The 27,040-nt window shown below is 36.1% G+C and overlaps 6 protein-coding genes across 7 annotated transcripts; 3 read left to right on the top strand and 3 right to left on the bottom strand.

The window, feature by feature from the left end:
- Positions 229-3,379, top strand: LOC18614549 (protein TRIGALACTOSYLDIACYLGLYCEROL 4, chloroplastic). Its single transcript, XM_007052351.2, has 5 exons — positions 229-601; positions 890-1,139; positions 1,768-2,149; positions 2,537-2,844; positions 3,072-3,379. The coding sequence occupies exons 1-5, from the start codon at positions 330-332 to the stop codon at positions 3,267-3,269; spliced, it is 1,410 nt and encodes a 469-aa protein (XP_007052413.2). The 5' UTR covers positions 229-329; the 3' UTR covers positions 3,270-3,379.
- LOC18614548 (10 kDa chaperonin) lies at positions 3,574-5,927 on the bottom strand. Its single transcript, XM_007052350.2, has 7 exons — positions 5,736-5,927; positions 5,570-5,628; positions 5,404-5,454; positions 4,917-4,982; positions 4,784-4,831; positions 4,661-4,690; positions 3,574-3,856 (listed from the first exon to the last, which is right to left on the bottom strand). Exons 1-7 carry the CDS (start codon positions 5,818-5,820, stop codon positions 3,788-3,790), a joined length of 408 nt encoding a protein of 135 aa, XP_007052412.2. The 5' UTR covers positions 5,821-5,927; the 3' UTR covers positions 3,574-3,787.
- On the top strand, positions 7,323-10,250 carry LOC18614547. Its single transcript, XM_007052349.2, has 2 exons — positions 7,323-7,720; positions 9,548-10,250. The coding sequence occupies exons 1-2, from the start codon at positions 7,636-7,638 to the stop codon at positions 10,129-10,131; spliced, it is 669 nt and encodes a 222-aa protein (XP_007052411.2). The 5' UTR covers positions 7,323-7,635; the 3' UTR covers positions 10,132-10,250.
- On the bottom strand, positions 11,154-13,898 carry LOC18614546 (E3 ubiquitin-protein ligase ATL4). 2 transcript variants are annotated; one of them, XM_018114757.1, is made up of 3 exons: positions 13,427-13,898; positions 12,021-13,228; positions 11,154-11,270 (listed from the first exon to the last, which is right to left on the bottom strand). In XM_018114757.1, the coding sequence occupies exons 1-2, from the start codon at positions 13,435-13,437 to the stop codon at positions 12,187-12,189; spliced, it is 1,053 nt and encodes a 350-aa protein (XP_017970246.1). In that variant the 5' UTR covers positions 13,438-13,898; the 3' UTR covers positions 11,154-11,270; positions 12,021-12,186. The 2 variants fall into 2 exon arrangements, with proteins under 2 accessions (XP_017970246.1, XP_007052410.2); XM_007052348.2 differs by lacking the exon at positions 13,427-13,898 and having other exon boundaries at positions 12,021-13,399.
- LOC18614545 (40S ribosomal protein S11) lies at positions 18,496-20,591 on the bottom strand. Its single transcript, XM_007052347.2, has 6 exons — positions 20,490-20,591; positions 20,298-20,338; positions 20,116-20,216; positions 19,258-19,402; positions 18,999-19,088; positions 18,496-18,834 (listed from the first exon to the last, which is right to left on the bottom strand). The coding sequence occupies exons 1-6, from the start codon at positions 20,499-20,501 to the stop codon at positions 18,744-18,746; spliced, it is 480 nt and encodes a 159-aa protein (XP_007052409.2). The 5' UTR covers positions 20,502-20,591; the 3' UTR covers positions 18,496-18,743.
- LOC18614544 (ATP synthase subunit delta', mitochondrial) lies at positions 21,308-24,340 on the top strand. Its single transcript, XM_007052345.2, has 2 exons — positions 21,308-21,709; positions 23,777-24,340. Exons 1-2 carry the CDS (start codon positions 21,452-21,454, stop codon positions 24,119-24,121), a joined length of 603 nt encoding a protein of 200 aa, XP_007052407.2. The 5' UTR covers positions 21,308-21,451; the 3' UTR covers positions 24,122-24,340.

The following is a 27,040-nucleotide window of genomic DNA, read 5'->3' as shown; positions in this document are numbered from 1 at the left end:
TAAATGAAGACAAAACAGCATTCACCGTCACCATTAATTGAAATTTGTGTTTTTGGTATGTCTTATTCCTTCTGCTTACGTGGAAATTTCATGTTTATGTATTTAAATAAATTTAATTTCCACGTGGCAAGTTACCTATGACAGCTTGGACCATCTACTTGGAAGCATCTTCACCCTAAAAATAGACAAAGGCTTAAACCCTCTTACCTTCAGAACATAACCCCTCCCACCAGAGGCCAAAAAAGGGACCAAAACCCTTGTGTTCGGAATAGGACAAAAGCAACTCAGATAAGGGAAACCCAAAACGAAAAACCCAGAGACTAGTCTCAATGGCGAACCTGAAGTCGGCAATGGACTCTGCATTTTGGGATCAGAACATATCCACCCCACAGACTTTGGAAGGCACGGCAAAGTCGGTTCCAGGCGAGTCGTTTCCGGTGGATGGAGCTCGAGCCAGCAGAGCCCTTAGAATTCAACAGCTTTCACTTTTGAGAAACGGGTTTCCTTTGGGTATCATTCCTTCTCTGTCTCCTCCTTTACAGAAAGAGTTGGGTTCTTTCTCTCTTCAGTCTCTCTTGCTCAGACCCTCCACTTCTAACTGGTATTGCACCATTCTACACTTTCTCTCTCTTGGGTTTGTACCCTTTTCTTTCTTTTTTAATGGAAAAGGAGATGATTTGTATGTGGTTGTTGGATAATATGAAATTGTGAAGTATAGTGTTGATTGAAAATGTTTTTCTTTTTTTCTTCCATTGCAAAAGAAAGAAAATAGAAGGATAAACATAGATTCAGTTGCATAAAGTTGTTCTCTTAAGCTAGAAGTTGTTCACTTTAGTACTCTGATGCTATTTGATGCATGTCTCAAAGAAAATGTATTTTGCTCCTTTAGGTGGCTTGGAATAATTGGTCAGTTTAGGCCAAAGAAACTAATCTCTGCTATTAAAACGGAGCTTCAGAGTGCTGATGAGTTGGAGCTTTCTGTTTTCCGAGATGCGGCTAAGCATTTTCTTGACAAGGCACTGTATTCAATTGCGTTAGCCACTCAGCTTTCCTTGTCTCCCTCTTCATCCTTACTGTGGAGCACAGAACGGCAGGGTGAGAGGAAAGGTTATCGCAACAAGTTCAAGCTTTATCACCAGGCATGCATTCCAATTTCCGTTCACCTTCTTCATATATTTCTTTGCAAACATCTGGTATATGTTAATATTTCCGTTTTTCATCTTTATAACTGGCAGATGCTTTACTTATTAATGAGAAATGATGGGAATTAAAAGTGAACTCTAGTAAGCTTCAGACTTTTGCAAGTGGCAAGACCACAATTCCATATGAATATCAGTTAAATGATAAAGATTGTTGTGCTGGAGGCATACTTTAATAGTTCTATATCTACGTCACACATGATAAAGTATTAGTTGAGTTGTTCTGTGTTAGAATAATTTTGCTTAGTTGAAGTTAAGTGTAATAGAACTGGTAGAGCTAGTATGATGAGAAAATATTTAAGAAGTTTTAGTGCCTATATGTGATATGCAGTTTAAGTCGAAAGTCTAGTTCTTCCTATTCAAATTTCAAGTAAGAAGTCTAGCAAATTGAATATTCAAGCGTGCCTCTGATCAGAAGCGTAAAGTTTGATATTGTTTACTTAGATAATTCCAGACAGAACTGTGTTACTTTAATTATTTTTTCTCATAACGTCAGTCTTTCTGATTCCATGATGGTGAATGAGGGTCTCTTAAACTACGTTATTGTACCACTTGTGTGTATTTACAGCTTCCTGATCACGATATCACACTGGATGCTGCATGGCCTGAGCTTTTTATGGACCATAAAGGAAAATATTGGGAGGTTCCAGAATCAATATCCTTAGATGTGTCTTCTCTTCCTTCTGATTCAGGGTTACTATATCATTTTGGTATACACAGAAACAGTGGCCATCCCCAGGCTTTCAATGCACTAGGTGGTGAGGCTCCTTCTGCTTTAATGCCAGGATTTTGTGCAAAGGCTGCATTTTCTTATGAGAAGAGCAAGGATTTTTGGAGGCGAAAGGAGACAAAAGAGGATGTCTTTGTAAAGACCAACAAAGGATCATTTTTCCGACCATCATATGATGTGTGTCTTAAAGAACCTCATGCAGCAATATCTGGAATTATAGGTAAAGTTTTCTGTATTGCACGGTATGGTTTACTTGTCTGTCTCTCTCGTCTTTTCCCTTCACTTCCCCCTTTGGTAACCTTGCCTTCTTCTGCACTCAATATGGTAAAATTGATAATACTACCATTTTATTGTACCATCTTCTATTACTTTAGTTCATGTTATATTTTAGATTATGCTAACAGAGCAGAGCCTTGAAGGAAACTGCTGTTCCTTTCATCTTGCTTACTTGTGGGAGAGTTATAATACCGAGGAAATAAGTTCTATAAATAATTTCTTCACAGTAGTTGTGATGCCCCAAATTTTCATTTGTTCACTTCTTGTGCTTTGTTTTAGACAAGGTTTCCTTTTCAAGTTCCTTTTTTCTTTCTCCTCAATCATATTCTAGGAGGCACATGTGCGGCCTGGTTTGGAGGAAGGAAAAACTCCGCAAGTGCTAAATCACAAGGAGAGGGTGACATTCCTACAACCATTAACAAGAGAAGTCCTTTGAATGTGGATTTATTTGGGTCAGTTTGCTACACTTTTCAGCATGGGCAGTTCCGGAAGCTATATGGTGATCTAACCCGAGTAGATACTCGTTTGGACATATGTTCACTTCCATCATTCGCCAAAAGAATTTTCAAGAGTTCTTCTGTTAGTAGTGCAGACAATTCACTATCATCTCCCAGACTAAATTTGATCTTTCAACAGCAGGTAAGTTATCCATGTTATATTGCAGACAATTCACTATCATCTCCTGCATTCTCTATGGAGTTCTTGATGAAAATTCTTTAGAATAGGAGGCAACAAATGAACTTCTTTCCTGTCAACTGACTCTTTGAAAGTGCATTTTCAAATGGACCTCTAAAATGTGATAGGAGGAGTGCAATTGAGTGATCATCGAATCAGCTCTGATTCAAGTTTCTTATTCTGCCATGCAGGTTGCAGGGCCAATTGTCGTTCGAGTAGATTCAAAGTTCTTGCTTGATTCGAAATCAGGGGAACGAGGCCCTCACATTGAGGATCTCATTTACAGCCTGAGCTACTCCTTGAGGCTTCTGCATTCGGGAAAAGTTGTCGCTTGGTATTCTCCAAAGAGAAAGGAGGGGATGATAGAATTGCGCCTTTTCGAATTCTAGCTTGTAATCATAGAGGGTAACATTATTGAAAACTATAATAGGTTGGAATTGTAGCCTTGAGGGTTCATTTATTAATTTAATGCTTTTTTAACATGCAAATTCACCTACAACATACCATATTCCCTTCATTTTATTGCATTCACCTTTTATGTGCATACATATATAATGTGTGTATACGGGAATATATATGTGTATGCACATTTGTGCATGCATGTGCTGTCTTTAAGCTGTTGGTTTGGGCTCCTATCGATCTTAGCAACAAAACAATTTAGTTGGAAGAAGTCGATGATCATCCAACATTGAATTCAATTAAAAGAAAATCAAATATATTGATTATTCCTGAATTACTATCCTCTCCAGTAAAGTTCATGACATAAAAGTGCTAAAAGCAGGAAACAAAGAGCAACAAGAACTGTTCAACTTTGAAACACATCTGAAGTTAGGCACAAGGCAGAGTTAACTCCATAAGTGCCGCCATCAAAGAGGACTCTCTTAATGTAGATCAAAGTGCAGAAACTTCACTCGACTTCAGCTAACAAGTCACTCTCTTTACAGAAGACATGCCTAGTATCCGTCCCCAAATCGATCTGCAAGGAAGAGACGAGCAACCCATTATGTCAATGAAGGCAAATAAAACATTTTTTTGCACTGATAACCTACAACCATGAATGACGTGATATAAATGCTGCAGATGAATCAGATTTCGTGCCTAAAAACATTCATCATTATAACAGTTACCATCATGTTATTAGTTGGTCATTGAGAGAGAGAGAGAGAGTTTAACAGTCCTAGCAGAACAAGTATTTTTTTTCACAAGCAAGAATGGTGAGGCCAGGGAAATTCTTGGAAGCTGGAAGAAATGCCTCTGGACTAAATTACAACATATAAGTCCCGGGTCCCAACAGTTGGTAATGCCATGCATATTCTAACAACCCTAACCTCAAAGTAAACAACAATCCTTGTATGGCCACTCTAAAACTTCTTATCCTCTCAAAAGTGAACAAATTGAATGACCTATAAACAGAAAACATTGAGGGCTAACATTCTTAAAAAAATTTTAATGAGTTAACCTTTGGGTGCAGAGAACAGTTTGCAGTCTCATCACATGAAACCATGCGAGGAGAATTAATCCCCTCATTGATAAAGATAAAACCAACATAAGTCTCACCCTCACGTCACTTTGACAGAGATTTGGGCAATAGTTCAAGCAAAATAAAGGCATGACCTTGGATTGAAATAGGTGCAAAACTTGCTAGAACCTCTTTCCTAGATCCCTATTCTCGATCCCCTTGCTTTGTCCACTCAAAATTAAAGTAACAATATGACCAAAGAAGTAACACAAAAAAATCTTTTTCACCAGAAAAGAAAAAAAAAAAAGAAATGCTACTAACCTCATAAGCATTTATGTCAGAGAAAAGAACCTGCAAACAACATAGCACTTAGCATGAGAATGAATGAATTGCTCAAAAAATTGAAATTGCAGTGGGGCAGAGTGTGTGTGTGTGTGTATTTACCTTCTTTCCAGGCTCCACTTTTCCTACATCAGTACCAACAGAAACTATCTGATACAGAAATAATAGAATTAACAAAGAAATCCCAAAAATTCATTTAAAACCGGGCGGAAATGCATAAGAATTCTTATCATACCTCCCCCATCAGGTACCTCTCAAACTTGACAGCTGATTTGGGCAACAAAACTCCACCAGCTGATTTCTGTGGTATAAAATAGGCAATTCATTAGCGAGATAATTTACAACAAAGGAAAGAAGAAATTCTATCACACAAGATTAACAGAAAATAGATACTCCGCTAAGGAGGCCAACTGATTTGCAAATTTATACATGACAGCCAAGTAACAAGAATTCATCCACCAATATCATAATTCCCCTTTCCTTATCCAATCCCCACCATCACAAACAATCATCCAAGTTATGCCATTCTCATTTCTTAAAATTCAGAAAGCAAGAAACCGAACAAGTGCTGACCACAGTAGCAAAATTTGTACTTCTAGGAAACAAGATTGGCACCAAAGAAACACATAATCTAGCTAGATACACTATGAAAAGGAAACCCACTTCAAAACCAGCTTAGATAGAATAAGCAATTGCAACAAAATTTGTCAGAGTAAGCAAACCTCGGGTAACTCTTGGAGACGGATAAGAACTCTGTCAGCTTGTGGAACAACCTGGAAAACCAAATGTACATTTAGCATAACAATGAACATCCAAAAAGAGCATCCGTTCATAAATACATAAATTGTCTCTATCTGAACTCGAATTAAGAAACTAAACGAATAATACCTTGTTGGGTTCCCATTTACTGGCAACTGCATTGATTCTAAGAGAGTTTCTTCGAGACCCTGCTCGGCACCCAAAGTCATGGAGAGAAACAGATTAGAAACTAAGTAAACAATACAAAAGCAGGTATTCTTGCACAAAACCAAAAAGGCAACAAACGCTAACTAACCCAGAAATTTGTGGTTGGAGAGGGAAGGGAGGGTTGGCTTCTTTAGAGTAAACGCTTTGGGTACTGCGAGAAATGTAGACGCCATGGATAAGAAGCAAGCTACGAAATCAGGGGCAGTGTAAGCTAAGGGAGCGTTTGCCAACAACAAGGGAAACTAAAGCCCTCGTTTACCTCTCTGGGTTTTATAGGCCTACGTGTCTTTTTCCAGAAACTTCCTCGTTTCTTTTTTTTCTTTTGACAAAAAAAAATAAAACAATTTTTTTCTTATGATTTTTTTTATTTTTTTTACAGCTTTTAATTTCTTAAAAATTATTTTTTGCCCCAACATTTGTATTTATAGATATTTTATTTTCTACCTCCCAATTTAATAATGATTTTACATGCAATTATCAATACAAAAAATTTAGTATAATACTTGAAAAAATCTTTAAATTATTTTTTAAAAATTTACTATCATTTTATCATTTGTCTTTTTTTTAAATCAAATAGATTTTTATTACTAATAATTAATTAATTATTATTTATTATTTTATATTTATGTGAGATGATGTGCTATTAATATCAATGGTGAAAAATTTACATGATTATATCATCATGATACATCATTATTTGCTATGACATGTCGATATAGTAAATTAATGTCATGTGATATAAAAATGATAAGTAAATTTTGATTAATAGTAATTAGTCAATTATTAGCTATAAATGTTTATTTAGTTCAAAATAAAAATATAAAGATTTGATTAAATATAATAAAAAATACAAGTTTATTTGAATTTTTTTAAATAATTCAGAGATTTTTCAATAAATTCTAAGTTTTATTTTTTTTCTTGTTATGAAAAAAAAAGTTTTTCATATTAGTAGGACTTTGCAAGACAAGAATTATATTTCCAACAATACATAAAATCAATTTTCTATTTCCTTTATTTTTAATTTTTTATTTTCACAAAAATTAAGATAAACATTAAATTGATATGATATTTTAAAAAATATTAAACTATTTTAAAATTTTTAAATAATTTTTTTATTTTTTTATTCCGTTCAATCAAATCATTATACTTTCTTTTCAAGTTAAATAATTTGAACCAAATAAGCACTTAAACTTTTTATTTTGAATTAAATAAATTTTTATAATTAATGACTGATTTAATTAAAATATTATTTATTATATTTTTATATCACGTGATTTTAATATAACATATTAATATATTATAATAAATGAAATGTAGTATGATGATATTTGCATAAAATAATAATTAATATTTTGATTAATGATAATTAATTATAAAATTTATTTGATTTAAAATAAAAATAACAAAATTTAATTAAATTTTTTAAAAAAATTAATGAATTATTTTAAGTATTATGAATATTAATTTTTATATATTTTATCCTAAATGTCGTGCATTGGATACTGAAGAACAATCCATTAAATTCAAAGAAAAAAATCAGAATCAGACCAATGGAGCCACCTTCCATTTTAATTATCGTCTCAATTTTCACGACCACGGTGGGTCCATCTTAAATTCTCTCCCTTTTGAAATTCTATAATCAGCCAAAATCTGCGTATATATATTTTCTTTGCATTTGTACATTTAAATCAACGGCTACTTGGGACCACCATTGCCATCATATGTCCTTAATCTCTGCAACATCAAGGCACTTTATCCCTTACTTTTTCCCGGAAAAATTTTTCGGTCCCCGTTTACCATTCACACTCGGCTCACTTCTCACTGAGCTAAGTTGGCAAAAGGAGCAGACCCTTTTTTTCTTTTCTTTTCTTTTTAATCTGGAACTAGGGTTTCTCTTTTCTCATTTTTTTCCTGTTTTTTGGCGCTTTTAATCTTTGCAAAGAAAGGCTCATCTGGGGTCTCGACATACATAACAAGTGTTGGTGACAATGGTGATGAAGAAGCTCTGTTTCTGTGAGTGGATTCTACTGTGTCATCTACTTCTGGCAACTGCTGTTTGTTCCAAGCACCATGGTAAGATGCTTTCTGTATTTCCTTTTTGGAGTTTAGCTGTTATTATTACACCATCTACTACTTGGTTTTCGGTTTATGTTTTTGATTGAACTATTGGATGCTAAACACTTCACATTAAACCTCGTTCTTTGTCTGATTACTGCTTCTATGGGAAATGCACCATAAGAACTTGCAAAAGATTTTTGAAAAGGTGGTAGGACATAGAAAGTGGTTTTACAGCCTTTCTTGTTGGTGGATGGGTTCGAGAAAATGAAGGCTATGTTCTGTTCAGTTGGAATCTCAGATAGACAGACTAAATCGCTTACTAATTAAGAACCTAGGACTGGAAAAGCTTTCACTTGATTCAGACTATTACAGTTACTGGATATAGGTTTAGACCTGAAGATAATATGGGAACCAATTTAGCTGGAATGGAAGTGTTATCTGTCCTGACAATCTCTTCTCTGGATGATTCCTTCAAATACCCGAATCATTGCCCATATAGGTTCAATGACAACTTGTCTCAAACTTCATGAGCAAAGCTTGGGGGGACGAGACTTTGTGCTTTTATCTAGTTGTCCCAATTGTTTGGGACAAGATGTTTTTTAGTAGCTACTTTAGCCGGGACTTGCACATTTTTAAGCAGTTCAGAGTGTACCAATCTTTTCACAATGGGCTCCATTGTCAGTAAAAAAACCTGTGTTTATTGCAAAAATGTTCTGTTTTAGAGAAAATGACCGAGTTAAATATGTTGCATTGTCAATTCTTGGGCCAAAACACCTCAATTCAATAATATGGTAGCTAAATTTGGGTACTTGGATCGAGATATTGCAAGCATGTTATTGTCAAAGTTCCAAAGAAGCACAAAAGACAAGAAGCAAGAGTTAGACTAAGGGGTGACTGGATCATAGACTTCCTTTTTCTCTCCTTCTAATGCGTTGATTTGACTTGAGATATCTCTAGGTTGTGCATTTCTGTAACAGCAATAACTTTGGACGACTTGTGAATGTATTCTGTTTTAATCCTTTCTTCACCTATGTTCACCAACACGTCGAAATCTTAGAAGATCTACTAGACTACTACCTTCCCTGTGAGTTTCTTTCATTTTTCACCCATATATTCCAAATTATTAATAGCCAATTTATCATCAACTTCCCCCTAGAATCTAGATTGCTCTTCATCTCCATTCTTTTTTAATAGAACAAGAAATTAATGCATCACATTTATTTTATCAGAGAGCTCTGTTTTAAAGATTGAAGCACATTACTTATATTGAGATACTAGGGCGGTTCATTTGGTAGTTCAACTTTTAGTTTCTGACATTAGTAGTTGGATCCAGCAAGTCACACTCGCCCTACTGTCCATAGGATATATAACTTCTATCTCCACCTTCTTTCCATCTACATCGCACTTTTAAAATTTAATAACCCCTCTCATCCATGCTTTGCGGGAAATGACAAATAAATTCGCCTTTGAATTGCTAAAGACGAGAAATTTGAACCATGATTGCTCACTCTCTCTGTAACGTTTCATTTGTCAGCTCTTAGGCATGCAAGGCTGCATTGGTTTTAAGTGATTCCGGTACATTGTTTGCGTGGCTAAGTATACTGAGCTTGATGGTTCCTGTGATTCCAAGTGCTACATTGGGCGTTAGTGTGTGTAGGGTCTTCTGTGTCCCTAATTATGAAACTTGCCCATTGTGGTTGATTGTGAGAGACATGGTGTAATAGCATAACCCCATGTATTTAGTATGCAATTATTTTTATAACCAACTCATTGAAAAAGATCTTCTTCTTTGATATGTTGAAATTTGCTGAAACTAGGTTGTCTTTGCTGCTTGTTTATCAGGAAACCCTGCAAATGATCTTGTTGAGATCATTAACCAGAATAGAACTGCTCAAAAACTTCCTCAACTAAATGACAGCCCTGGTCTCGGGTGCATGGCCCTCCGGTATGTTGAGCTATGCAAGGGGAACTGCAGTGGCAACAGTGCTGTAAACTGTAAACCGCCAGATGATGACTTCACTGAAGTTTTTGCTCCCAATTGTGGTGTAGAGCTGCCCACTTTCGGCACCATTACTGGCCACATCGTGGGTTGTCAATCCAAATATACAGAGCCATCCCTAGCCTTCTCTCATGTTCTTGTTAAAGACAAGAAGAGCTTATCTCTTCTGAAAAATAAATCGAATACTGAGGTGGGAGTCGGCCTGGTTGGGTTCCATAAAGGTCCCTTCTTTTGGTGTATTCTATTTAGTAATGGTCGGACGAATTCTACCTTTGTTCTTGAAGATCGTGGTCAAGGGATCAAGCAGAAGAAAGGGTGCTATAGCGGAAGTTCCTTTCCTTGCAATGCTGGACAGAGAAGTGCTGTGTTTTTGAACCATATTCTTACTTTGAGTTGTTTATTAATTCCTCTGTTAAACCACATCTGATTCATATCATCAATTGCTTAAGCCCTTAATGAGACAATGCCTGGAAATGTTGTAACTGGAAATTTTCCTTCAGCATGCAATTTTCCCACACTCCCCCCTCCCCCCACTTTTCTAGCATATTTCTACTTCCTGAGATCCTGAATGAAATTTTTTTGTATTGCCACAGCCTAGTTTGCTTTGATGAACTCTGGTTCCTTGTGACATTAATTAGCGATCTTGATATCACTATAGAAGAAGTGTTGTAGTAAGATTCATCGTGGTAAGTACTATATTGTCAAGAGAACCTTTGAGGGTCAAAAGTTGGCTAAAATATCTTGATCTGTACTTATACTATGAATTACTTGTCTATGGTGTCTTTTGCTGCCAAAACTGATCCTGTTAAAGCTTGTCCTAGGATTAATTTCTCTCTTCTGCTTTGCTGGACATAGAGCTGCAAAACCCCTCCCAACTAGGCCGGGTTGGGCCTCTTGGACCTCTTAGGAACTTCATTCCAAGCCCTCAAATTAATAAAAACAAAATTCAGTAAAATCACGAAACATTACTAGAAGAACTTTAAATTTTTAAACCCAAATTATATTCAGCTCATTTAAGCTGAACAAAACACCCGACCAAAACTACTTAAAACACCCACCAAAAATGCTTTGAGTACCAACAAAACAATAGTTGAAGCTGAAAGCAAAATATCACCTTATGTTCTAATGCATAATGAAAGAATCCAACATGACAAATGGACACAAGTCCTTAAAACAGTTATAGTGGGCACCCATCTGATCTTCTTTGATGTTTGGTTTTAGTACACTTTTGTCTTGCTTAAGACAAACCATCATAGGATTATATAAATAGAAATAATTATATTTCAACTACAAGGAATAAACCCAAGAAGAGAAAAAAAAAAAAAAAAAGTAACCCACAAAAGTTACTGCTTCAAGTATTCCCTTTTGTCTACCAATGACTCCCATTTAAAGGAGATGGACAAAAATTTATGCTTCTAGATCCGACTACCCTTACCTAAAAGNAAAAAAAAAAAAAAAAACTAACCTACAAAAGTTACTGCTTCAAGTATTCCCTTTTGTCTACCAATGACTCCCATTTAAAGGAGATGGACAAAAATTTATGCTTCTAGATCCGACTACCCTTACCTAAAAGCATGAACAAGCCATTTTGGTTGGAGCAATTAAAACCAACAGGTACTTGCTAGTTATTGCATGCCCATGAATTCTCATTTGAGTAGTTGAGGTGAGTTTGTTAATCAATATAAATGTATATACTATTTACTCCATTGTTTTTGGTACAACCAATCTTATAGTACTAAGTAGTTATACTTACAACATCAAAATAAACTCTAAATTTAGAATAAGAAATGCAGATCTCACCAACACTAATGTGTGAGATCTTATCAAATGCTATTCTTTCTATTTTAGAAAGTAATAGCATTACATTACGGATTTTATATTATTAAGTGATGAGATAGATTTTAAATTTACTTTTTTACTTAATTGATATTTTTATTAAATGAAAAATAAAATTCCGTAACAAGATATCAAAACTTACCTAATTAAATATATTATAGTTTTTTTTTTTATGTACAAATGTTGGGTGAGATATTTAATGCTATGGACACGAAATCCCATCAATCACATTTGCTATAAATCAACTATGCTAAATACTGTCAAAAAAATTATGCCACATTATATAAATCCCGTAAAATTTCCAAGGTCAAATGGGAACCGCCGGATCATTAAAAGCAGTTTTAAAGCAGTATATAAATTTCTCTACTAAAAGTTAAAAATAAAAATAACCGGGGATTATAAATGCCTTGTTCTTTTTTTTCCTACTTTATCTACAGCGGATAAAATGGTAAAAAAAAGAAAAAAGAAAAGTAGCTTGACCTGCACTCAAAAATTTTGCTGTGTCCACTCTTCCTCTGAACTTTTGGTGTGTGTGTTGTCCGATCCATCAGGAACAGAGTGGAATAAGCAAAAACAAGAGCGAACTAATCGAATCAAAAAGCCGAAAATGCAAGAAATGTCCCTACGTCAAACCTCGTATTTACGCTCACACCCCTGAGAACCAACGAAACATCTCGCTGATCTCCTCGCCGATGCGATTTGCTTCCACGTCGTAATCTACAGCGACGCCGGAGATATCGCTTCGGCGACTGCTCCCGGTGAAGAACCTTCCTGAGCTACGAAACGACATAGCACGAGACGATAAGGAAAAAGAAAGCCTATCCACGTATTCCTTAAGCCAACTCCTTCCAGTAGCAACCTCCGCGGCGAGGCTCGCTTCTGAAGCTGCCACAGGTGCTGCAACATCTTCCTTATCGGACACGGTTCTCCGGTGAGTTTGATTTCTAGTCACCTCTGATTCTTCCTCGACGACATAATCGAAAGAGCCAATGGAATAAGACCTTCTCTGCTCACCGGATTCGGAGCCCGGTTGACGGCGACTGATAGAGCCAATCTCGAGCCGGAAACTATCACTTCCGCCACTTCCAATCGCAGCTGCGGAGTTAGAAGACTGAAGCAAAACCTTCATGAGATCAGACTCGGAAGCGAAGAGAGGAGAGCGGCAAAGAGGACAAGTTTGGTTTGAAGCGAGCCAAGTATCAATGCAATGAGCGTGGAACGCGTGGCAACAAAGAGGGAGAAGCCTGAGCTGATCGTGCGATTCAAATTTGGACAAACAAACCGCGCAATCTCCGGAAACCGTCGAGTCATTGTTGGAGCGGCGAATAATGGAAGAGAAGGTAAAAACAGGAAGAGAATCAAGCAACGAAGCCGTCTGCGATTCTTCGGGACTGACACGGTGGCTGGCGGTGGCAGCGGCGCTGGTGATAGTCGACGTAGTCGAGCGAGAGAGGTGACGTAAGCAACGGCGGTTGAGGTGGCGGAGGAGTAGACAAAGAGAGACGGAAACAAGCACCGTTATGGACAGGATCAAAATTATAATTATTATACTCGGCTTCACATTCTCAATCGACGACGACGAAGAAGAAGACGACGACGAAGAATGCGAGCGTTCACTGGTGTTATTATTCTCCGCAGCAGTGACAGTTCCTCCGATAACGCTAAGTACCAACGGTGGCGGTGAAGCCATCGACGCCATCTTCTTTCCTCTTGTAGTAGTATTACCAAAAGAGACGGATGTAGCTTTTAAGCGAAAGAAGCCAGAGGAGGAGGATCACGTGCATGTCACGTGCAATGAACAGCGCTGTACGGACGAGCTGAGACGGATATGGAAGTTGAGAGAGAGAGAGAGAGAGAGAGAGAGAGGAGGGAGGGGGAGGGGACGNATCGACGCCATCTTCTTTCCTCTTGTAGTAGTATTACCAAAAGAGACGGATGTAGCTTTTAAGCGAAAGAAGCCAGAGGAGGAGGATCACGTGCATGTCACGTGCAATGAACAGCGCTGTACGGACGAGCTGAGACGGATATGGAAGTTGAGAGAGAGAGAGAGAGAGAGAGAGAGAGAGAGGGAGGGGGGAGCAGAAATGGCGTCGTTGGGGTTATAATGAATGGAGAGGAGAAAGCATTAAATGGAGTCATTCAATTTAAGCAGTAGTAAATGCCGAGGGGCGCAGATTTTTAAAGACGCAGCGGGCTGTGTCGTCCTGATCCCAGACGCACCCAAGGCTCAAACCCGGACCAATGCGAACCAAACATATTAAAGAGCCTTTCAACCGAACCAGCTGGCCCATCTCCGTCTCCCACCGCGACTACAAACTTTGGTAACTTTATTTTTGTCTACTATTTAATACGTTTCGTCAAATTGCAGATATTACAGAAGAAATAACCGTTATTATCACAAAAAATAAACAAAAACTCAATTTAGTATGAATAAAATATTATAATTAAGTACGATAAAAATAAAGAAATTGAGTGAAAAATTGAGTAAATTTTAATAATATTTTATTTCGGATTCACATTTTTCATCTAACAACATACCTATTAAGTAAAGTTTTTATAAATTGCATAATTATGTGAAGTAAAATGTTACTGATTTCATATAAGTAACATATTTTTGAATTAAAAATGTAAATTTGTGGCTAATTGTAAAAATATGTACAATTCAAGGGGTCATTTTGTTATTTATCTTTTTGTTTTGTTTTATTGTTTTGGTTTGTTGTGCTGAAAAAGGGGTTAATTTAATCATTTGTCTTGGATTCAGTGTGGACAGTTATCAGGTAACTTTCCATGGTGTTTGGACATGGGAGGTCGACTTCACTACATGATGAGTAGTTTTCGAGGGGACCTTCCATTTGCTTTTTTTTTTTTCCTCTTAGAGGAAAATTGCTTCTATTTGAGATTTTGGGTTTGGATTAACGAATCTATTTAACCATAAGATCAAGAAATCTAATAGCCATAAGTCAGTTTTAATTTTATATGAATTTAATATTAGATTAATGCATATATGTTATCCAAATTAAGTCACAAAATTTTTGTTAACTAATAAGATATTGGGTAGTGTTTTATTTTAGAACAGTCATGTGATCTCAGCTGTTAAATTAGTTATATTACTATTATATGTTATTCAATTAGTTGATTTTTTTTTGATTGAGGAGATGAGATTCGAACTCTACTCTTTAGACCAAAAAATAATACATCAATCAATAAGTTAAATACTCGGGTATCAATTAGTTGACTTTTTTAGAAGCATTCTTTTCACCCAAATTAATAAGTTTCCAAATGATGTTAACTTATAAATTCAACAATAAAATAAACTTCTTTAATTCAAAATTTAATTTATATATTCACTTATCGTTTGTAATATTTTTAAAAAATTATTCAAGGATTTTTTTGTGAAACCCTAAGAGAAGAACAATGGGAAGATGATGGAATAATGGATGGCTATGATACCTAGAAAGACAGGGCAGCAGATTCAAAAAAGAAATGGATTCAAACGAGGAAACCAAGAACAGCGGCAGACCATTTATATTCCAAAACATTATTATAAAAAAATATATAATAAATAAGCATGACTGTCTCACTATCATTCTAAAATAATACAAGGCAAATCCCTGCCATAATTCTATCATTACTTCTCATATAATATAATACTCCCTTCGATCGCGTGTGCTTTCATTGCTTGCTGCACACTCTTGGCATGCTTCAAGAAGAATGGCATTCCTTTCGAGTTAAGGGTTTAAGGGTTTTCTTTATTTATATAATTTAAACATAAAAACAGAACATTTGCAAAGGGATTGTTTGTTGGGTCAGTAGTTCCAATTTGTTTAGTATAAAAAATTAGGGAAAATTTTTGATTAGTTCAGACAGAGAAAAGGGGAAAGGAATGTTGGTGGGATGGTAAAGATGTGGTCAATGGTATGGGAAACCAAGCTTTTCCCAGAGATTTCTTTTGGCTTTTTGCTTACCTAAATTCGAGTCTTAAAAAGTCTAACCCAGATACATACAGTGAAGCTGACCTTAGCTCACCTGCACACACCATGGGGGTTCATTTGATTCAACAGGACCAGTCTTGGCTAATCATATTCTGCAAAATTTCTCCTGCCTCTTGGCATGGTCTGCATGCTCTTGCTTGTTAGGTAAACCAATTTTTGTGTTCTTTTCCCTTTTGATAATTGGGAGAGGAAGATTTAAACTTTACTCTTTTAAGTAGAGAGATCATGCACTAATTAATGAACCAAATGCTCGGATGTGTGTTCTTTTTCCTTTATTGCTCGGTATTAACTCTATATAAATGTCACAATAACATTATTTTAAAAAAAAAATTAACCTAATAAGATGTATAGTATTCACGATTTATTAAAATCTTTTAACTATTGTATATGATATTATAATATTTTATTTATTATTTTTGAAGTACTTGACGTGACATTCTTTAAGAATTTCTTATAATTTGCAATAAAGTCAAGTTTCCCAAGCTCTTTTATGAGTGTTTTTTTTTTTTAAGATGAAAGGAAAAGAGCAAGTAAGTGTTCCTTCCATGAAAAAACTTGTGATTGACAAGTCAGAAAGGTTAGGCCAAATTCCCCGAAGTCAAGATAAGGAAAGATGAAAGAATTTACATCTTTTTTTTTTTCTTTATGAAAAGGAAGGAAATTGTGACCAGAAACAGCGGTGGAATTGAATTCAACAGGTACAATTGGGGTAATGGAGATCATCATATAGACAGCACAGCACCCTGTATTTCCATCAGAACATTAAAAATTTTGGGTCGAACCCTGCAATTCATTTAAGTCTCTGAGAGTTAAATTTTGGGTATTTTTTGGCTATTCAAAGGGGAAACAAATAAAAGAAAGAAAAGGCACTCTCTCTCACTTTGCTTCCATTGCACTCTAGGCATGTTCCCCGTTGGAATCCTTAATGTTTTTGGTCCCTTTGTGTTGATTTTACAGCTTTTCTTACTCTCTTTGATTTTTCTCAGCAAATTCTCGTATGGCCCCTTGGGAGACATGTCAAAGCATAGCCAGGATCAGATACCAATTGAGTGAAAAAAACAAACAGATGTGAAAATTAATGCATTGGGTACTGTGGGATGTCGGTTCCAGAGTTATAGGCCTAAAAAAGGATTTGTACAGGTTTTCACTTCTCCAATGACATGTTCCCAGGAATATGGTGGCAAACAACAGGATTATTCCTTTGTCTAGTAGTGTACATATATAGCCATTTCCATTCTCTGAAACTTTGGATTGTTCTACCCTGGAACCCCAAACAGAAATCTTCTTCTGCCTTTGTTTAGTGTCTCTTTCATAATTTTACATCATATATTTGTTAAATTTTTTATATCAGAGCTTATGATTTAGGATTTAAAGATTATAAATTTTCATTTATAACATAAAATTGGACACTGTAATTTAAAATTATACAAAAAAAAAAAAACACCAAGTAAAACATCAAGTGAAGACAAAAATATCAAACAATCAAAAAAACATATTGGTGATGATGGTCAGAATATAAAATTTTAGAAGATTTAAACTTCAGTCAAACACGCTTTCAATTGAATACCTTGTAATTATTTAAGCAAATCAGACAAAACCCAAAGAAATTTCTAGTGGTGGATTCATTCCCCTAGCAAGAGACCTCTTTATTAGGTTCATTAATCCTTGTCATTTTACAACACAAACATCCCTTTCTCCTTGCATAGATAACTACATTTACATTCGTATTTCCTTGTCATTACGTACATTCTCCAACCTTGTTTCTTTGACTATCTGTTCAAAGACTGAAGATTAGGCCGATTTAGTCTTCAAAATATGGTATAAAAATGGCGATGGGGCAAGTGGGAAATCAAGTAGAAGTGCCAAACATTTGTTTTATGTTTATTTTTTCCAAAGAGGCCAAGTTCCATATGCTTTCCCTTCAATGGGTTTTGTTTGATTTAGATGACTTTGATGAGAGTCAATCTCAAAGTTATCACGTATCCAATCCGCTTTGAGTCCAAGTCAACCGATCTTAGATGAGAATTAGTGAGTTGGATTATCCAAAAGTGTAAGAAATCATCACACCTGGACAAAGTAAAATGAGGGGTTCTTGTCCTTTCCCGCCGCCCATCAGTGCAGCCTTGTGGATTAGTTTAAGGAGTGGGATCCCACGTATCCCATCTTCCACGGCAAAGTTATATCATTAAATTTTTATTTCTTCTCAATTCCTCTGCTGACCTAAAGATACTAAACAGATTATACGAATCAAATTATACATATTAATATGATAACTCGATTAACTAAATGGGTTAAATAAATCTTAAATCATACCCTTATTATAAAATCCGATTAACTAAACAGGTTAAATGAATCTCAAAGAGTATCATTTAACATTAAGTAGAAGTTCCCCTTTATCAACACACCCAAGAATCCAGATGGCTGGGGAAGGAGAAAAGGGATTTCCCGGTTTCCACCACCTTCCAGAGTCACCATCACTATGTTAGGTAAGACTAATGTTTGTAATATGATTATTTTTTATTGGACAGTGCCCATGTATGACGTTCTGCTTATTTGTTAGCAAATTCCATAGGAGCTAAAAGTTTGAGGGTATCCGATCGAAGAAATAAGGAAAAAGAAAAAAAGTCAAGTTATCTTTGGGCTCTTTCTATGATTCTCACTCCTTTTCTGTCAGTAGCAATGTTCTCTCGAATAAACAACAATGCAATTGATTAAGAATTAGGGAGAAGGAAAGCATACCATGAGAGGAAGTATGCAACCAGTTGGGGCAGCAATTGCTTACTGATGTTGATCTCTAATCCATTACTGCATAAATGGGAGACCAAAGGCATAGTGGGCTCTATCTCCAGGCCCTAGCCTCCAGCAGAAAAGCGAGGCATTCATAGACCTACCTATGATACATATTTCCAAATAAATGACAGACGGGATAGACCAACAATGTTGTAACTTGTGACAAAGCAATCAAAGATTAACATAAGATTGATATTTTCTACTCAAAAGGATTAACATCATAATTTGGAAAAAGTAACATATAAATAGATTCTCAAAATTGTAATAATGGAGATTTCCGGCGAACAACTTTATGTTTCCCATCAACAGAAAGAGCTAAAGCAAAATCTAGAATTTCATAAGAAAGAAATCAACCAAAGTTCATATGGTGAATACATCTCAAAACTGACACTACAGTTTCGCCATTTCAATAGCAAATCTCTCACATGACTGCAAAAGCCTTCTTCCCACCTCCAGAAGATCCAGCTGGAATGACCTTTAAGACGTTGAACCTCACTGTCTTCGACAAAGGCCTGCAAAATTAATTGATAAATTAATATGGTTAGTAATAATCTCCATGCCATTCCTCTTTTCCTCAAGCATTCATTTTCTTTTGGGTGGTGGGGTGCTGCTGGGGTTTCAGGGCACAGTGAGACAATTCAATAAGTAAATGGTAAATCGCAATTAAACTATGAACCTGCATTGCCCGATAATAACATGATCTCCTTCTTTCACACGGAAGCAGGGGGATATATGAGCTGGGATGTTAGAGTGCCTCTTTTCATATCTGAAAAAGAATTGGTACCAAATCAGAACAACATGCATGAGAGTGTTTCATAAATGCACATCACATTCTTCTGCAAATAATACAAATCAATATAATAAGTCTTGTAAATGAAAAAATAAATTAGATTAAGACAAAGATTAATGAATCTATAAGATGAAAAACATCTTGCCTTTGGTATTTCTTGATATAGTGGAGGTAGTTCCGTCGAACGATAATGGTCCTCATCATTTTTGCACTATGGCAAGTGCCAGCAAGGATACGGCCTCTGATAGAAACAGTGCCAGTAAATGGGCATTTCTTATCAATATATGTTCCTGAGCAAAAGCAAAACCTCCAATATAAGTTTCAACAAATCCATGTGTAAAATGGGCAGTGAACTGGAACATAATATAGAGAGAATGAAATAGTGGTAACAGGAAAATGTATCTAGTAAGGGTAAAATCTAGATAACCATCAAAAATACGAAAGCCTCATGGCTGTACAATGCAAAGCAAGACGTGAAAATTTAAGAATGTTCTTAAGAGCATTGTTTGATTTCCAGACAAAGACATTCATAGATTAAAGCAAAAGATAGCTCACCAGAACCATGTTAACCCAAGACACAGGGAGATTATTAAGACATGGTTTTCACATTGTATCCTAGGAATAGTATCTGATCCATAAAACACACTTTCTAAAGAAATGCCACAAAAAAAAGGGCATACTAAACAAATAGCTCTATTTGAAGACATCCAAAAAATGCCCCCGTAACTAAATCAGTTTCCAATGTAAAAATATACTAGTAAAATTCTAAAGAAAGGAGCTCCCAAATCACCAAACCGACTACCTAATAAGGCTAGAGAGTTTAATTATTGATACTCTACCAGAAAACAGTTATTTCCCACTCCAAATATTCAAACACAAGGACGCATGCAAATGCTAAAACCTCTATCACGTAGCAAAATCAAATTACATTACAGAAAAGTTTAATCCTAATATGAAGGCAAGTAGTCTTAACAAGGAGACAAATGGCGATAGCAAAGCCAACCTTCAATTGCCTCTCTGGGTGTCTTAAAGCCCAACCCAATGCTTTTCCAGAAGCGATTCCCGCCCTTTCCAGGCCTCTTTCCTTTCCCAGATTTCTTAGAGCTGAGGAGGAATACTATGACTTATTAAAATTATTCCAGAACAAGAAGTAAAAACTAACAGAAAGAAGAATGTTAAGTTTACCTAAGGAACACCTTTGGCTGCTTCAAAAAAGCCTTCTCCGTCTAAATTACAAAGTAAAAAGAAAAATCAGATCAGATCAGAGCAAGAGTAAGAGCAACACAGATAAATAACAAAGTGGAAGCATTCGCAAATGCCTAATTAAGCTTAACCGAGCTAGAATCCGATTGCTAAGAGAGAGAGAGAGATCTGAACCTGTTCCGCCATGGTTGAGGAGTGAGAGAGGCTACCCAATAACACAAAGACGACGAGAGGTTTACACAGGAAAAACCCTAATGGCAGAGGACGACGCGCTTGTCTAGGGAAAATGGCTCGTTAACGGCCATTTATAGATGGGCTTTCACTAGGAAATTACGATTCTCAGCCCACGGCCCTGTTTCGGCCAATTGAATTTATTTATGAAAAGCCCAACCTTTTATTTCAGCCAACGGGCCCCACTCGGCCCAATTAGGTGAATATATGGAAAGCCCAACCTAGGTTTTTATGTTTTCCAATGAAATATTTCCTTCTTCAAAAATCAGTTTAATTTTGTGTAATGCTGCACTTTCTTCATCCTTTCATGGCTTTCATTTCATTTCCTACTTGATGAATTTTTTTATAAATTTATTTACATTATAATAGCAATTCATCAGTTTTTTTATTAAGCTATTTACTTTTTCCAATACATTATTTACATCATATTTATCAATAACTTTTTCAACATTGAATATAAGACAAAAATTGGTTCAAAATTAGGGTCAATGTCGAAAAAGAATTATTACTCGAACCGGAACTTCATTATTAAAAAAAATTATATGTAATGTAATATTAAATTATAAATTTTATATGAATAAAATGTTATTTGTCGTTAATTAATAAATTAAAATTTTTAAAAATAAATATTTATAAGTTTTAAAATATATGTTTTTAATAAAAAAAATATAACTCGAAAGCAGCCCAAATGGACCACCTAGAGGCCCAAAGAAAAGCCCAAATTCTAATAAGTCCAAAAAACTAAGACAACTCGAGATTCTTCCTTTTTTCTCTTCCAATTTTTCACAAACACAGCCACCAAAAAGGAAGGTAGTGAAAGGACCCCCGCCCTCCTCCCCCGATACTCTCTCTCCCTGTCTCCGACCTTGCGAGAGCCGAGCGACCACCCCCAAACCTGTACGAGAATGTTGCGGCGAGCGTCGGGGCTATTGGCCCGACCCATTTTAGCAGCGAGGGCTCGACCCTTCTCCACTGATCTGCCCGCGGCTCAGACTGCGGATGCCACGTTCCTGGAGGCATGGAAGAAAGTGATCCCGAACATGGACCCACCCAAGACCCCTCTTTCGTTCATGCAGCCCCGTCCTCCTACTCCTTCCTCCATTCCGTCCAAGCTCACTGTCAATTTCGTTCTTCCTTATGCTTCTGAGTTGGCCACTAAAGAGGTAACATTTGGGTTTTTTTTTATATTATTTTTCGTTTTGATTTCTAGACATTTTCAATTTGTTGACAATGCTGCTACCTGGGGTTAGCAATGTTGAAGTTAAATACTTTATGCCATACTATGAATATGCAACAAGCCTAAGGACAAGCCTTTTATCTTTTTTGGGTCAAATTATGTCAGTAATTTTTTTCCAGAATGCAATAAGGCAATGCCTCTTACTTATTTTAGCAGTTTGCAATGGTGGGAATCTGAAAGGGTCTCTAATTGTCTATATATTCCATGTGACATACCTTCAGGTTGAGTTACAGATTCTGTACTGAAATTTAATTCCCTTGAAGCTAACATATTTGCAGTATTTGCCTGCAATTTTGAGTGTATTATCTAACTTTGTAACTTTAGGGGCTTCTTCATATTGCCTTTGCTGACAAATATTGAAGTTTTCCCGACAGTGATTATAGAATATCTTTTAGCTGCGTCTCCTTTGTCCTGCGGAAACATTTCTTGCAATTTTTTTTGGTTTCTGTTTCCTCCTGCTTGTCCCTGCTAGTTTTCTACTATTCCTTTAAGAGCAAGGAGTCAAAATGATGTCACGCATATCCGTGTGTGTCTTCATTTGGAATTGTATTAAGAAGTGCAGTTACATTGATAATGAGAGTTTTCAAGTCCCTGAGGAGACAAAAACAGAGTGAGGGATTGTACTTTGATTGGCCTTTGCTTTGTCATTTACGAAGTACATTTCCCCTTTGTTAGTAAAACCTGTCTTGACATTCCCTCATAAGTTCAGTGCATTCATGTTTGGAAAGCTGGATTTTATTTTATTCAGGTAGTGGTAAGTAATACACAGACAACAGGAACAAGCATTTTCAGTTTTTAGTACAATATTATTATGATAAGGCCTATATATTCAGATTTAGTTCCTTTATATTCCTCCCCATTTAGTTGGAGGATAGTGCTTGCTATGTTATTAGGTTATGGTTTTTCTTTAATTTCATTTTGAAAAGCATTTGCCTTGCTGTGATATTAGGCCATTGACTGGAACTTGTCATAAGCTGCACAAAGATGGTGAGTTGAGACTAGTTAACACAAAAGGAAACGGAAAAACTATTTAATTTCAGCCTTATGACTATAGATTGATCTTGTGGGGATGTGCAATTCAAAAATATTGCACCTTAACTACGAAACCAACCCTGAATTTATCACTTATATTTGTTCCTTCAGGATGGTGATAATGCTGATATTTGATCAAGTTATAACTACCAAACCAACAGTGAATCTATCACTTATTTTTGTTCCTTCAAGGATGGTGAGAATGCTGATATTCGATCAAGTTTGCCAATCCTTGCTGTGATTCCAATTCTATATTTCAAATTTTTTACCATTTCCATCTTTACTTCTCTCAAAAGCCAAAAGGTGCCAACACTGAAGTCCATTTAGGGAATCTCTTTATCTTTTCATAAACTGAACCTGACCCTATCTAGCTCTTCTATTTAACTTGGATGATTCAAGCTAAGCTTCTGTTAAAAGAGTTTGTTTATATATATCCTACCTGTTCATGCATATGGCATCCAAATATTTTTTTGTCTTTCTTCTCCCCCCGCACCCCAACCACGTAATGAAGAATAAACTAGGTCAGTAGTTTTTGAAGAAGAGATTAGGTCACTAGTTTTGTTGCTGTTTTACTAAGTTTGAGCAATGGTGAATATAATGAAGTAATGATACAGAAGTATATTGTGCCTGCCCCACAGGATCACTTGAGAGATAACTAAATGGAAAGAATGAGAGAGAGAGTTAGAGGGAGTTACGTCGTCTTATGTATGTCTTACGCTTCAACGTTTTTGGTGTGGGCTGGGTGGGGGGCAAGGTGAGTTGTGCCACAAGTATTAACCCTATATGAATTGAAATAGGAATGCAACTTTTCATGGTGTCTAAATGTTGCCGTAAGTATAGTCTGATACTTGAACAACAAAAAAGGTAAAGTGGATGAAGGAAATAATAATAATGGCTAAAATCATAGATTACATTTTGTGCATAAGCTGGATTCTGGGTCTCTTAACTTCTCTGTTTCCAGGTTGACATGGTTATAGTACCAGCCACAACTGGACAGATGGGTGTTCTTCCAGGACATGTAGCAACTATTGCAGAATTGAAACCTGGAGTGTTATCAGTGCATGAAGGAAATGAAGTGACAAAGTATTTCATCAGCAGTGGTTTTGCTTTTATCCATGCCAACTCTTTTGCAGATGTAATAGCTGTTGAGGCCGTTCCACTTGATCGAATTGATGCAAGTCTTGTTCAGAAAGGGCTTGCAGAGTTCACCCAGAAGCTGAGCTCAGCCACAACTGACTTGGAGAAAGCTGAAGCCCAAATTGGAATTGATGTGCATAGTGCTCTCAACTCTGCTCTCACTGGCTAGTGTTGTTTGTCATATGTTCCTTGGATAGTCATTTCTCCTTTTTTCTCTTCCTTAAACCAGCCTCATTGACGCTTAGATTTATCTCGTGGAACCAGATATTTTTCTGAACATGTTGTTCTTGAATTTCTGTGTTGAACGGGGAACCAATATAAATAATCTTCAATTGCTTTCACCTTGTTTGCAGAAAGAGGAAACCTTAAGAAACACTAAATTGTTCAATCATTCTTTTTATTCAATTCTCGCCTTAATTTATCATTGACCCCTCCCTCCCCTTCTTATCGATACATGGATGCAAAGTGTTATTGAAATGCTAGTTTTGCGGCAGGACACTTTTCCTGCTTGCAGACTCCTGGATCTTACTTTGATGGGGCATTGGAAACTTTTGAGATTTTGATTTTGATAGAAAATCAAATCCACTAGTAGCATAAAACCACCAGGGAGCAAAGCAAATGGTCATAAGACCACTTCATCTCAGCACTATGCAGAGAAATGTATGGAATTGATACTACAGGATGCAGCAAGATTGTTTTGACATGCAACCTACTGTGGTCCAGCAATCACGCAAGCAAAAGCTTGAAAGAGTCCTTGCCTTGTAAAAGATCTAGATTTCATAAATCAGTATCATTGTCACTCCAAAAAGGAAAAAGGGTGATTTTCAATTCCACTAGGAGATTAAACAAATTCCCTCAACTTGCCTCTACTTAGATTGCTTCATAAAGCAGTAACCCTTTTTTTTATTATAGAAAAAAAATGGCTGGTGAGAAAATGATGTGACAAAGAGTGATGGCTCAAGCAAGACTCATTTTAGTGCGTTATTGAGTTGTTATCGAGTTGATTATGGCAGAAAATACTCCTTAACTGTAGAAAGTGGCAAATAAAAAATTTATCTATCTTTTAAAAAAAGGATAAGAATCACAATCTAACCTAAGATGGATCTCTCCTCGAACCATCATTAATGTATAAAATATTCATATATATATATATATATATATCAACAATGCATGATAAAATGAATACGCATTTTAACATTATAATAAATTAATAATCAAATTAAAATCACTTGCATAATTTCTTATATTTATAATAAAAAAAGTTGGAATTATGCTCCTTTGATGAATGTTACCATTTTAAAAACAAGAAGTGAATATATTTACTGATTTTTAATGCCTGCTCCGGTTCGTGTACACGTTTATAAAATGTTCTTAAAAGGAAAAACTAAAATATAAACAAAAATAAATACAAATTTTTTTTATTTTCCAAATTTGCAAGCTCACGCAAAAATGGACACACCCGATCAGATAAAACTCGACACTCATTTTTAAAGCGCTGGAATGCGCTCGTGCTCCGACGTGGGAGGGGGAGGAGAAGCATGTGGAAGCGGTCCCCACCCCCACAATAATTGAGTTTCCGTGTCGCGACGGTCCAGCGTGGCACGAATCAGTGGCTTGAGCCTCAGCGGATTATAGGAAATCGTGACCGTTCCTAGAACTCAGAATCTTTTTCCACATAGCTGCCACGTAGTACGTGCAAATAATTCTATGGTGATGCGCTGGGTGAACCGTTGGGGACGCACGTGTCCCCCGGGCCAAAAACGAAAAAGGTAAGACGTTGGGAGGTGCTGCCCGGGGCACACGGGCAGCATCCGTGGGCCCGGGAGACAAGGACCTAGGAAAAAGGTCCAGCGGGATCATGCGTCAGGTGGGACCCCCCTTTGTCTTCGATGGTTTTGTCTAGTTGTATTGGGTGTCGGTGGGGCCTACGTCTACTCAGCTCCAAGTTCGAATTCATTGGTTTTTCTCCCCAAGTTTGTGGGCCCTACGACGTACTCAACTCCTAGTTGGAAAAAAAAAAGCAAAAAAACAAATAATAATAGTAGGTGGTCCTCACTTCCAGAGAAATCATACAGCGCCCACAAAATTTTCCAATAATATTAAAAAGAGGGAAACGGGAAAAAATCATATCATGAAGGCTTTTTTCTTTCTTTGCTGGTTATTGTCCCATTCTCTTCCATAATTACAAAAGAACCCTCCCAATGATTTACATATTTCCATCACGCCTGTTTTGTTCATGTAGAAACTTACAAACATGATTATCCTGAATTCTTCATTTTTTAAAAAAAAATTTGTGGTCCTCCCATGGAATCCAATCCATTTTAAATTTTGTTTTACAAAGTAAGTTAGTATGAGAAAGAAACCATCTTTGTAGTTTTCTTATCAATTTTAATTACGACACGTTTATCTTCTCTTTTTTTTATTTGTCCAAAACTTTTTATTCATAAAAATCTCATATATTTTAAATTATACCCATCCTAATAATATTTAGTTATAATTTACAAGAAGCATAAAAAATTCAAATTTAACAAAACTATAAATCTCATATCGACTGTTTATTAAATTGAAATTGAAATCGAACATTCAAGATTCATACTATTTTAAACTTGTAACTATCTTAAAAAATTGTAAGATAAGCAAGTGAAAATAAACAATATTTCGTAAGTCGATATGAATTGTGACAATATTAAATGTTTATAGGAAACTAACTATTTTTTAATATGAAAAATATAAGTCAACAACAAGGAAGGCATCTAAATGAAGCTAATTATCAAAGGGTTGAAGCTCTATCAAAACCAAAATGCAAAACAAATGAACCAAATTAGTAAAAGAATCTTGGTGACATGATCTATGCACCACACAATGCATGAATGTTCAAGGCAGGCAGTAAATGACAACATAAAGACAATACTTTGCTACATGTTTCCATTGATTATAGCACGTGGTACTTAAGTACAGCATGAATTGCAAGAGTTAAAAAAGGGAGTGTAATTAACAACCCTAAGTCAAACTTTGAAATCCAACGATATATGGTTTTTAATTGCGGCACCGTTTTGAGTTCATTGAACCATAATTAACTAATATTAGT

Source organism: Theobroma cacao, chromosome 1 (genome assembly GCF_000208745.1).
Source record: "Theobroma cacao cultivar B97-61/B2 chromosome 1, Criollo_cocoa_genome_V2, whole genome shotgun sequence".
NCBI classification, from domain to species: Eukaryota; Viridiplantae; Streptophyta; class Magnoliopsida; order Malvales; family Malvaceae; genus Theobroma; species Theobroma cacao.
Note: the sequence above shows the minus strand (reverse complement) of the source record. Positions and strands in the feature narration are given on the sequence as shown.